Genomic DNA, 13,236 nt, shown 5'->3' with positions numbered 1-13,236 from the left:
CTCATGCTGCATAATACAAATACCATTGGTAATTAAATTAACCTCTTGCCAACCCTTCACAGTACATATACTGTGACAGGGTGGCAGCGACAGGTGTACGTTGCTGCCTGTTTTTTGGTGTATGCCCCTCTTCTATCTATTTTAATTTTTTTTTGGGGAAAGTCATTTTCGGTTTTCGGCCAATGGCATCCTGCATTTTCGGTTTCGGCCCAAAATTTTCATTTCGGTGCATCCCTAGTATATATACGTGATTCGGCACACAGCTGCCGCCCTGTAGCAGTAAAACTGCAATAGGGCGGTCAGCAAGTAATATGAAAAAACTATCCTTGCAGTGGGGCTCACCTTAACTGCAAGGCTTAAAGCCTAAACATTTTTCACCTTAATGCATTCCTTGTATTAGGGAACACATTATTAGGCATCAGTACCCCCCCACACCCCACACTTTTAGTTACCTGAGCCCTCATTTTATCCAGCTCTATACCCATCTTCAGCTCTTCTTTCCCCTCACTTCCTGGTCTCATAGGCTGTGCTGAAGAATCGGGAGCCATTGGCTTCCACTGCTGTCAATCACAGCCATTGACGAGGGATGGGGGACGGGCTGAGTCCCACTGTCTGTGTCTATAGACGTAGACTGCAAGGGTCATAAGCGAGCCTGCATTAGTGCCCCCATAGAAAGCACCTTTCTATGGGGGCAGTTGCCGAGGAGGAGGAGCCAGGAGCTCAAGGTGGGGGACCTTAGAAGAGGAAGTTTGGGACCGCTCTGTGCAATTTCATTGCCTCAGTGTAAGGACAGCTTTCTAATTTCCCTGGCTTCATTTTTACAAAATGACTTTACTGGCTGGTTTGTCCTATGAAAGTTCTGTGTGTCTAAATTGCAGGATATGAGATGGAACGCGGTCTGTCAGGAAACAATTCTCGTAGATAGATCAGAAGGAAATCGAAAATTAAAAGAGAATACTGGCTGCTTTACATCAGCTGAGGGCCTGAAAAGAATTGATTCCAGCAAGAGAAAGGCTTCATCAACAAGTCCATTTACAGCTTCAGAGGCCGACAATCCCGGCAACTTCCCCAGCACCAAATGTTTGAAACTGGACCAAGCTTTGGACAATGAAAAGGCAAAGGCCGCTGCCTCCCCAATTTCCAAATTATTGTCTTTGTTCAGAAAGCAGCCTGATGGCGGTGCTAAGGGCTATATGTGTCATGATCTTCAAGGAAGAGGCCTTCTGTATACGTCTCTAAAACTGAGTGGCTCAGTGAAGAGTCAGAAATGTGTAGCTGACAAAGAAATGAAGCAGCACAAGCTGATGCACATCTCTGGACACTGTCCGGTAAGGCAGATAACAAATAGCAAGTCCTTACTGCAGAATGGAGGATGCAAAGAAAACCTGGTGGGATCAGTGCATAGATTGCTCAGAGCCATCCCTGTACATAAGGATCAAATGCATCTGCTCACTGTATCACATAAGGACAATATAAAGTTGGATGTCAGACAGGAAGATGAACAACATAGCTACGCTAAAGTGTCACTATCTTTATCCAAGGGCACAGGTCAGAAGATGGAAAAAGACAGAACGACCATTATAGGTGAGCCCAGTATTCACGCTTCTTTACTAATAACTGTCAAAGCAGAACTCCATCCACATATTAGGCCCGGTTCACATTGGTGCGACATGCGCTCCGACTTTGGAGCACATGTCACTTCAGAAGTCGCACCCCATTCATTGCAATAGAACCATTCTAATTAGAGCGACTTGAGTCGAAAAAGGTTCCTGCACTACTTTTGGTGCAACTTCGGCACAACTTGCATTGACTTCTAATAAAGAAGTCGTATGCATGTCATGCTGAACTCGCACTGGGATTCGGCTTCGAAGTCGCGGCAGTACGAACCGGGGCTTACAGGACAAAATGAATTTCTCTTTCGTTCATTGACAGACACAACTCCTGATCTTCTTAACCATTGTTAAACTGCCCCCTACAGAAGTAGGGCACTGGGCAGAAAAAAAGTCTGGCTACGCCTATGGGCAGTCCCAGGGGGTATACTCCTTCTCTCTGCTATAGGTGCTCAGTTTTTTTATGCTGGGATCTCTGGTCCTGGCAATTTTTGGTCACCCCAGTCTGGCCAGCGAGCGCACGCAGACCTCAGCTCCGCCCTAGGTCAGCCGCAACATAGCCACACCGGACTGGGGCTGGCCTGCGAGTTAAATGTCTCGCGGGGTCGCATACGGCTGGTAAGTGGTCTACACAATTTTGGGGGGCCTGTAAAGCATTGCACCAGCAATCAGAAGATCGCTGGTGCCTTTGCAGGTCTCCTTCAGACCTGTCAGTGTATGTGTGCCTGTACACCCCATACAGGCAAGCAGAAACAATCTGACAGGAAGAATCAAAGAACTACCACATCATCGCTTCACAGCACCGTTGTAGTTCATTGAGAACTTCAAACAGACAGCCCCAAAGGATGTTGGGGCTTATAGTTCACAACACAGACCTGTGTGAATAAATGACGTGACAGTGTGGGCGGAGCACGAAGTGACAGCTAGTACGGGGCACGGGATCAGGCAGTGGCTGCAACATTGGGAACATGTTAAAGTGGAAAATGTAATGTGTTCCCAAAGGTGAACTTATCCTTTAATTGTATTTTTCAGTGGCATTCATGTTTATTGTGTTATTTTTGTCTAGAGTTCTGATTTAGGCCAGGTTCACATGTATGCGGGTGCAGGACTGCATTTAAATTGCACACTCTCCCGCACCCACAGAAAAAACCTGTGGCTGTTAGTAGAGGTTCAGGAGCGCCATTAATTCCTAATAGCACCCCCAGACACTGGAAACCGCAGCACGTTTTCCCATGCTGGGAGCCGCATGACACTATGCAGTTTCCTTGTGGCTTGTGATTTTGGAAAAAATGCAAGGGACCACTTCCCTGCATTTTCCATTGATACAGTAGCCTATTCTAATGAATGGGCTGCTGTGCCCACGTAAATGTGGCCACAGGGAAACTGTAATAGTGTGAATCTAGCTTCAAAAGAGATTTACCACCTAAATGCTTGCTGCTTGGCCAGAGGGTCGGCACAAAAGCCAAGCAATTAGAAAGTTCAGAATAGGTCAGCAAAGACAGTCTCTAATGTCTTTAAAGTAGAATGAATCCTTCCTATCCACTACAGCCAAGCAGGCTGTCATCTTAGGTTCCATTCACACTTAGCGTTTTGGGAATCTCAGGCAGAATTGCTGCGATTCTGCCCACGATTTCAAATCGCACTGCAATGATAGAACGCATGTTCAGGTGCCATTCTTTTTTAAGGAGCCCTGCTCCTTTTTGGGTGACAAGGTTCGCGCGTTGCAGCGTGCCACACGATTTATCGTACGATAATTGCAGCAAAACCTTCGTTTTTAGGTGCCATTGAAAATGTATGCCACCTGAACATGTGTTTTGTGATTGTAGAGCGATTTGAGATCCCAAAACTCCAAATGTGAATGGAACCTTAGCCTCTGATCTGTAACGGCCATGGTTTGCTGCACATGTGATCAGTTGTGACACCAGACATTTGATGGCTTGACAGTTGGGTTGAGAGCACAAACAAAAGTAACAGTTATCATTCACAGCCTGCCTTGAAGGAAACGGTTTTGGGAACCCGTTCAATTGATGGGTTAAAGCGTAACTAAAAACTTCAATCTTTTTTTTTTTTAGCCAAGGAAGCTGTCATCTTAGCCTCTGTTTGATCTTCAACTGTCATGATGTTGCAAATGTGATCAGTTATGACACCAGCCATTGGATGGTTTTACATCTTGGTTGGGGACACAAGCAAATGTGACAGGTACATTCCTGGCGGGTGCTGAGAATTTAGGTGTTTTTTTTAACTGTTAAATTGATCGGTTAGTTTGCTTGTTGACCATATAACTTAAAGCGGAGTTCCACCCAAAAGTGGAACTTCCGCTCTTTTGCTTCCTCCCCCCCTCCAGTGCCACATTTGCTACCTTTCATGGGGGAGGGGGGAATGGGTACCTGTTACCCTTCTCCACCTTCGTGATACGGCGCTGTCCCTTGGAAATTCTGCTCCCTCCCCCCGCCGCCGAGCCAATAGGAATGCGCAGCACGCTTCGCGCATGCGCAGTAGGGACCCGACCATGAAGTCGCAAGGAAACATCGGCTGCGGTGCCGACATCGCTGGACTCCAGGACAGGTAAGTGTCCTAATATTAAAAGTCAGCAGCTACCTACAGTATGTGTACAGTATGTGTAGCTGCTGACTTTTAATTTTTGGAGGGGGAGGCGGAACTCCACTTTAAATATACGGCGGCACTGCTGCGCAGGATCAACTTACCTAGTTTCAGGGTCTGGGGTTCTCATGCACACTGCCGCTGACCCACTCCCGCCGTGATTATACACAGCAGGAGCTGATCTGCAGGTACCGCAGACTCAATGTCCACTGGCACCCGCCTATCATTAGGCAGAGAACAAGAACAGCAATCTGTTTATGTAAACAAGGCAGATCGCCATTCTGTCAGTAGGGAAGGTATTAATCCTGTGTTCCTTCAGAGCAGGGACATGGATCAATGCCCTCCCATAGTACAAGCCCCTCCCACACTGTACACAAGCGCTGGTTAGGCACACAGTTAACCCTTTGATTCACCCTGATGTTAACCCCTTCCCATCCAGTGTCATTACTACAGTCATAGTGCATATTTTTAGCACTGGTCCCCAAAAAGTGTCAGTATCAGAATGTCCACTGCAAAATCGCAGTCCCGATATAAGTCGCTGATCGCCGCCATTACTAGTAAAAAAAATAATGAAATAAATATATCCCATAGTTTGTAGACTATGCATTTGGCACAAACCAATTTACGTTTTTTTTTACCAAAAATATGTAGCATAATACATAATATTGGCCTAAATTGATGAAGAAATTAGATTTTTTTTGTACTTTTTTATTGGATATGTTTTTTAGCAGAAAGTTAAAAAAAAAATTATAATTTTTTTTTCTAAATTGTTGGGGTTTTATGTGGATAGCACAAAAAATGTAAATTGCAGAGGTGATCAAATACCAGCAAAAGAAAGCTCTATGTGTGGATGTACAGTGCCGCACGACCGCGCAGTTGTCAGTTAAAGTAACGCAGTGCCGTATCACAAAAATTGGTCTGGTCATGAAAGGGGGGTAAATCTTCCGGAGGTCAAGAAGGTTTCTGTTTGTTTTTTTTTTTCTGATTCCTACTGCTGTAAATTACACATAACCCTAACTATATATTCTGGTTTTAGAGCATGCATACTGTGCCAGGTCACCTCCTATAGAGGGGAAGCAGTTTGCTGATCTGGGGGCCATTCTCTGGGTTCATCATCACCATCTTATGGCCAATGATGGAAGTACAGCATCTTTTCAAGAATTCGTTGTGTATACTACTGAGCATGTTATCAAAAAGCTCACTTATCATGGAGCCGCTTCTGATGGTAGGACAGAATACTGTATGCTTTATACTGGGGTGCCTGTGGGGAAAACGCTTCTCTCTACAGCTATTTTCACACTGCATATTCCTGTAATGGTTGTGTTGTAATCAGGCTTAGGAACTCTTCCTTCGATCATTAATTGTTCTGTATCTTTTTTGGGAAATTATTCCTTGGCCTACAGGGGATCAATAGGCAAAAATAAATGGCATAGATTCTAGATCAGGGTTTCTCAACCCTTTTACCTTGGAGGAACCCTGGGCACAAATTTTGCAATTTCAGGTAACCCCTGAAATAATGTTCACATCTACAGCTCATGGAACGTTTGTGTGATCAGCGAGTTGTTGATATAACTATTTTTAGATGTAGAATTAAATTAAAGAATCATTGTTAACCTCCCTGGCGGTATGATTCTTTCGGATTTTAGGTGCTGAAAGCGGTACCATTATTTTGCATGTAATTCTTGAGAATGAGCAGCCCAAACCAACTATTTATATATATATTTTTTTTTTTTACTGTGCGTTCTTCTTTATAACATCTTGGGTATGATAAAGTTTGAAACACAAAATCATAAATTATAATATAATAAAAAACTATAAATAAGTTAAAGTATGTATGTATACATATATATATATATATATATATATATATATATATATATATATATATATATATATATATATATACACACACATATACATATATATACACACACACATATATATGTATATACGTATATTTATATATATATATACACTATATACACGTGTATATATATATATATATATATATATATATATTTTTTTTTTTTATATACGTATGTATATATATATATATATATACACATAAAAAGTACAGTAAAACTGCAGGAAAGGGCACTGGGGGGCATTGTAATGTGAATTTATTTTATTTTGAATGGTATCAGTGTGTTTGGTGTGTTTTACATTTGAATTTGCCGCCGGTTCCACCCCCCTGCGAAAGTCACGTCGCAGGAGACGGAAGCCGGGGCACGGAGAGGATCGGGAGGAAGATCCGCCGCCGCATACATCGCTGGATCCCGGTGACAAGGTAAGTAACCTCTTTTACAGGATCCAGCGATGCTTCTGGCGGTACCCCGAGTGTGGCTCGGGGTTACCGCTTTTGGCTCTGAAATTTAACCCCGAGCCAGACTCGGGAATACCGCTAAGAAGGTTAAAAATTACCTATTGTATGTGAAAATTGTGCTCGCTTTTTTTTTCTTACACAGATGCTCAATTATGGGTTCAATTTGAGATAAGCAATAGAAGGAAATTATTAGAGACTGCTTCCCTCCCTGCCTAGCTCTGCATATGTCGGCAGGGGGATGCGATCTACCCGTCAGCTGCCTGTGACTGACGGGTAGATCACTGCTGAATCCCAGTTGAGAAACAAAGCTCTATATCAGCCTTTGGGGGTGCCTTGGCAGAATGCCTAAAAATTGATCAAAAATTGAATACAATCCGGCAGGTGGATGAAACCTGCCTTTTAGTTACACAAAGCCACAGGTTTTCATTATGCACCATTACCACTTTCTAGACACTGGCATCCTAACGACCAATACCTTCATCAGTTAATAGAGAGTATGTCTGTCGCCTCCACAGCATCCTTGTTTGACCCTTCTCTGCTCCTCTCTCTCAGCACTGGGGTGACATTGACTGATGAAGAAATTGAGGGAGAAGAGAAACATTAGAATACTAGACAGTACTAGTTTGCAAAAGTGTATTTGCTTTGTAAGAATTAGGCTCCATTCACACCTGAGCGTATCATTTTCAGGCGTATTTTTGAGCGTTTTTCAGGCCTGTAATCTGCCAAAAAAGAAGCTCATGTACTTTTTTGAGCTTCAGGCATTTTGCTACAGGCGACAAAACACTCATATGTGAACAGAGGCCATTGAAATGAATAGGATTTTGCTTGTTGGGCATTTTGAAACTTCAGAGATGAGTGTTTTACGAGCTGAAAAACGCTCAGGTGTGAACAGGGCCTAAATCACCTCTAACATGGGGTGTTTACTATTAGAATTGTTTTTTTACATTTTAGAATGGGGTTGCCTGGAGACTGTCCATCATTTTAAAGGGTGCCTCGACTGAAAAATGTTTGAGAAACACTGCTCTAGATAATTGTACTGTTTTTTTTTTTGTTTTTTCTTTTGCAGATCTCGTTTTCTTTAGTGTTAACATGTCACATGAAGAAATCAGTTATGCCAGGAAATGTCATTCCTTTCTGACTGGGGTCATCTTGGACTCCCTAGAACAGAGGGACCCCAAATCTACTACTCTCTGTGTGGCAGGTCTCGTAAACCTGTTGTGGGTAAGCATCATGCATAAATAAAAGACACGTTGCAGCAGCTAAAAACTGATGGTTTTAAGTGTCTGTTATCCGTAGCAAGCAATCAGATCCAAACTGTTTTTTTTTTTTTTTCTTCTCCTTTCCAGTGCAGATTGATGTGATCTTGTTACTGGCCACAACCAGTGTTAACCACTTTACGACCGCCCGCCGCAGTAATACTGCGGCAGGCAGCCGCTCCTGGGCAAGTCACCGTAGCCAGGAGGCTCATCAGCAGGGAAGCCGATGCACGGGGCAGGCGGCTGTGATTGCCGTCTGACACCCGCAATCGCTCCCCGCTGAGAGAGAAGAACGGTCGGCTGTTGTAAACACATCTGACCGTCGCCTGACACCCGCGATAGCTCCCCGCTGAGACAGGAAGGTCAGCTGTTGTAAACACAGCTGACCGTTCTCCTCTCTGGAATGATCATAGAGCCCCTGTGATCCTTCTATATAGGAACACAGGTCTCTATGGTCATTTCACACGCCCGCCCACAGTAAGAATCACTCCCCTAGGCTCACATTTAACCCCTTGATCACCCACAATGTTAACCCCTTCCCTGCCAGTGTCATTATTACAATAACAGTGCATATTGTTAGCAATGATTACTGTAGCAATGTCACTGGTCCCCCCAAAAGTGTCAGTCAGTGGTCGGATCTGTCCGCCGCAATGTCGCAGTCCTGCAAAAAAATCGCAGATCGCCACCATTACTAGTAAAAAAAAAAAAAAAATAATAATAAAAATGACATAAATCTTTCCTGTAGTTAGTAAATGCAATAACTTTTGCACAAACCAATCAAAATATGCTTATTGCGATTTTGTAGCAGAAAACAAATTGGCCTAAAATGTTCAAAAATTTTCATGTGTTTTTTTTTTTTTTTGGAATGTTATATAGCAGAATGTGATATAGTTTTTTTTTTCCAGAATTGTCGGTCTTTTTTTGTGTATAGCGCAAAAAATAAAAATCGCACAGGTGATCAAATACCACCAAAAGAAAGCTCTGTTTGTGGGAAAAAAATAACGTAAATTTTGTTTGGGTACAGCGTGGCACGACTGCGCAATTGTCAGTTAAAATCACGCAGTGCCAAGTTGAAAAAAGTGGCCTGGTCATTAAGGGGGCAAATCCTTCCGGTCTTAAAGCGGAGTTCCGGCCACAAAATAGACATAATCGATTTTGGGCCATCCGCTTGCTCTTGGTCACCTGAAAAAGAAATGGATAGTTACGATTTTTTTTTTGTTTACTTACCCTTGTTATTGAAGAAAAATATACTCACCTTTCTTCCTCTTCCTCCCTCTGTGGTCGCGGCCCGCGCCGTCACTTCCTCTTTGCATTGATTCCTGGGAGCTGAATGTCATCGCTCCCAGGAATCAATGCGCCTGAACCGGCCCCGCTCGTCACTTCCGGTGCGGCGCCTCATTCCCTGCTAAACAGCTTCTGGACATGCCCAGAAGCTGTGGAGGGATGATGCGCCCGCACCGGAAGTGACGAATGGGGCCGGTGCAGGCGCATTCTGGGAGAAGAGGACACGGAAGGACGCGCTCTCTTCAGCTGCCCACATCCGAGGTGGCAGCGCTGGAGAAGAAATTTTAAAGGTAAGTATTTCTTCTAAAAAGTAAGTGCGACAGTACAGAGGCTATCCATTGTGGAATGCACTAACCCTAACTGTCCCGGGGGTATTTTTAGCTAAATTTCACCCCCGTGGCCGGAACTCTGCTTTAAAGTGGTTAAGATAGCTTTAGAGTGCAGAAAAATACTCGCCATATGTACAGCATCGCTCACTTGCTGACAAGGGAGATTCTGTAGATTTTCTGTTAGTGGGGGGTGCAGCACTGCAGAAGCAGGTTAACATTTGCACTTTCTAGTGATCCAGTCCCTGACAAATAGTTTGAAAGAGGGCATTGGAAAGTGAAAGCTCTGAATGTCTCATGTTAATTTGGTGGACAAGGATGTTTTTACTGCCCTTGTCATTATAATCAACTGCACTTAATACCAGTGGTGAGCTTAGACCTGCAGCTCTGCTGTGGGTTTCGGGCTTTTGTTTGTAGACATCTGCATGGGTAACACTGCTCATTACAACCCTCATTCATTAGCAGTGCGATCTGATCACTATACTGTGTACTAATCTGCAGGCTTGTCAGATTCCAGCCAGGCAATTTGTAGATGATCTATTTACCCTGGAAATGTACAGAGATGAGGAGCGCACAAAGGAGACATTACTGTGCTGGATAGAGGTACGTTTCTTCTATTACAACTCTGTCCAGGATTGCTGTGCAATGACCCCTTTGAAAAAGGTTTAGATGTATTATATGACACCAATCTATTAAGCAGGGCTTTACAGAGACCACAAAAACCATTCACAAGGGAATGAAATTAAATTCTTATATCCGGGACATTGATTTGTGTATGCAGTCCTTTATAATTCTTTTCTCCATGGTGTGCTTCTAAAACACATGATAACATCTGCTTAGAAGTTTATTAATTTACATACAGCTTTAGGCCTCACACAGGGGTGACAAGGGCCATACAGTTTTAAGAAGGCGTGCGTTTATATGGCACTTGGGAGTGAAAAGTGTCTGCATACAGTTGCCTGTACAAATCCATGACAGGCTGCATGTGTGCAGTGACAGGTGAGCAACCATGGACACAAACTGTCTGCGTCCGGGACTGCTCATTCATCTCTGTACACATGCAAACATTTTGATGTGCAGTGACTTGCACACAGTTGCAGCCTGTCATTGATTTGTACACAATCTATCACTCTTGGATGCCTCCTGGCCCCGTGTGCCTTCTTCACAATGTACGGCCCCTCTATTCCTGTGTGAATGAGGCCTTAATACAACTGCCTGTCATCAGCCTTTGTAGTTTATGTCAGGTAATCACTTGTAGTTGGCTACAAGTGGCATATCCTAAAAGTATTCAGTAATTTATTATTTATATATGGTTGTGTGGGAACCACTTTGCCTAATAGGGAAACTTGATGGTACTTTGGTTCACTCATTGGGGGGGATCCCCCCTCCTTTTTTTTCTAATCTCGTATGGTTACTCCTTGTGCACATTAATACTGATATACCAACTCATTTTTGTGCGTATGCATTTATTTTTTTTTAATTGAGATACCCTGGAGATACTTTCTTCAATGATGTCACACGCCCGATGTATACACCTTTGGTGGCCCAGAGTTTCTAGCCTGTGTTCCAGCTGTGCACGCGTGGCCATGCTGTGAGACACTGTAGTATTCCCTTTTGGCAGTCACCCTGCTGACGTACTTCCGACCCAGGCTTCCAGCTGCGGAGACCGGATTGTTAAAGCTTGGTTGCCATGATATGGGGATGATGGTTTGTGAATTATTCGTATTATTTTTGCCAGAGTTTCTGTGGCATTATTAGGCTTTGGACACATGCAATGTGGTTTTATGGTGGTGTCTTTTCAGTCACTATGCAAGGAATATTTTTCTTTTGTTCTGTGTTCCCTGCATCCTTGTTTTTACTTTTGTGTTTGTTGGGACACGTCCATTTGGAGGCTCAACATTTTCTTGTTGGGGGGGGGGGGGGTGTGGGCTGAACTTCTGGCTCAGTTCACCAAAGTGGGAACCTAACAAAACCAGGTACCCACCCCCCCCCCCCCCAAAGGTGCTGGCGGGCAGGGGGTTGGAGGAGGCAAACAAGCAGAGCCTTTTGGGTGGAGCTCTGCTTTAAGTTGTGGTTCTTTATGCGTTGGGTTAGCTCAGAGGAAGGGTTTTTGTGTTTGTTCAGTAGACCCCTATACTCTCTGTACACAGTCAGGTATTGGATGCATCAATTCATCCCCCATATAGAGGTAATGCATAGATTGATGATTTTGCATTTTATAGATCATGAGAATGTAGACAAATTTTCAATAATAAAATAATTCAATAAACAGATGCCCCATGTCTTCAAAATAATTAATTTATATACAGTTTGCTAATCTGCTTAGACATACATGAAAATCAGGTTTTCTGATGCGGAATTGAATACCTGTAGTAGATGCATCTGTTTGCACTGCATTATGTGCATTGTGATTCATGCATGTAGTGTCAGCCCTGGTTCACACTGATGTGATGCAAAAAAGGCAGAGAATCCTGTGTGTTTCCCGAACTGCATTGCAATCGCATGGCATCCATGCGATCTGCTGCGGGTGCTAATGTTAGATTAACGAAACAGTTTGCAAAATGAAGTGCGATTGCCAGAATCACATTGCATGGTGTGAACACCCATACAATGGGATTCAGTTGGGGGGAAAAAAGGGTCCTGCACCATTTTCATGCGGATGCGATGCAATTTGAGCCATACAATGTATTGCTTAAAGCGCACCGCACAGACATCACATGTGATGTGCACAGGAATGCAGTGCGATTCCTGTCTGAATTTCATGAAATAGTCTTAAATGCATAAGAAGTGTGATCCCAGGCTAAAAAGTAACCAAATTCAAACTCTTTTTTTGGATAGATGTGATTTAAGGGCCATACACACTAAGATTTTCTGAAGACTTTTTCTTTCAGATTTACCTTTTCTATGTAGCGCAAGGGCCTGCCAGATTGCATACAAATTGAAAGTGTTTAGGTCTGACCTCATAGTATATGGTTTTGGTAAGTCTGAAGGAAAAAGTCTTCAGAAAATCTTATAGTGTGTATGGCCCTTAAGGCTCAGACAGGGAGATTGTGGGGTGGATTTACTAAAGGCAAACACGCTGTGCACTTTGCAAGTGCAGTTGTATTAATTTTCCCTGGAGCTTAGTGAAAGTGGCGAAGCTTCACTTTGTAAAGAATACTCAATCGGGTTCAAGGAAAAAAAATCATTTTTGCTTGAGGCATGATTGGATGATGAAAATCAGTATAGTTTCACCACATTCACTAAGCTATGTGGGGGGGAATGGATGCAACTGCATCTGCAAAGTGCATAGTGCCCTTAGTAAATCAACCCCTATAGCTGTTAAGTGTATAGAATTCCTTTACTGTTTTTAGGCAAAGGAGTAGAATGTCCTCTTTTTATACACAATATTACATAACTGTTCATATGTACCTTCAACCTATGATGGATTATTTTTTTACAGTTTACCCTGCCATATGCCAAGAGACTTAGCCAGTGCATTACTGTAATGCTTCAGGAGCGATGTCACAAGTCTGCCTCGTTCTGTTCTCTAAGAAAAGTCCTGAGCTGATGCAACAGTCAAGTCAAATCAATGTGTTTTTAAAAGGCTAAAAAAGGTCTTAGAAGTGTTAGAATTGGTAAAGACAGACAATTAGCATCAGGTATAGAGCAGGATAGTATGATTCTATGCAAAATTACTGCTTTTTTTTCCCCTTATGTGTGTAATAAATGGTATTGTTCTTTAAGAAAGTAAATTTTTTGTTATTGGTGAGAAAAAAAAATTATGCAGCTGTACTTTGTAACCAATCAGCTTTCAAGTTTTAGCCCTCGTTCACACTTAACACGGCTTTGAAATT

At 43.0% G+C, this 13,236-nt stretch overlaps 1 protein-coding gene across 1 annotated transcript in view; it reads left to right on the top strand.

Annotated features, from left to right (window-relative positions):
* Window positions 1–12,964, top strand: part of KCTD19 (potassium channel tetramerization domain containing 19) — a gene marked incomplete at its 5' end in the record, with an annotated part of 54,348 nt that extends 41,384 nt beyond the window's left edge. The window contains 5 exons of the mRNA XM_082270507.1: window positions 879–1,584; window positions 5,248–5,436; window positions 7,601–7,755; window positions 9,902–10,003; window positions 12,843–12,964. Of these exons, the coding sequence (XP_082126633.1) occupies window positions 879–1,584; window positions 5,248–5,436; window positions 7,601–7,755; window positions 9,902–10,003; window positions 12,843–12,950 (1,260 nt within the window). The 3' untranslated portion in view covers window positions 12,951–12,964. The remainder of the gene's footprint in view (window positions 1–878; window positions 1,585–5,247; window positions 5,437–7,600; window positions 7,756–9,901; window positions 10,004–12,842) is intronic.
* Window positions 12,965–13,236: the final 272 nt, after the last annotated feature.

This window comes from Pelophylax lessonae, assembly GCF_965119305.1.
Source record: "Pelophylax lessonae genome assembly, chromosome: 10".
Classification (NCBI taxonomy): domain Eukaryota; kingdom Metazoa; phylum Chordata; class Amphibia; order Anura; family Ranidae; genus Pelophylax; species Pelophylax lessonae.
This window is presented reverse-complemented; position numbering and strand designations above follow the sequence as displayed.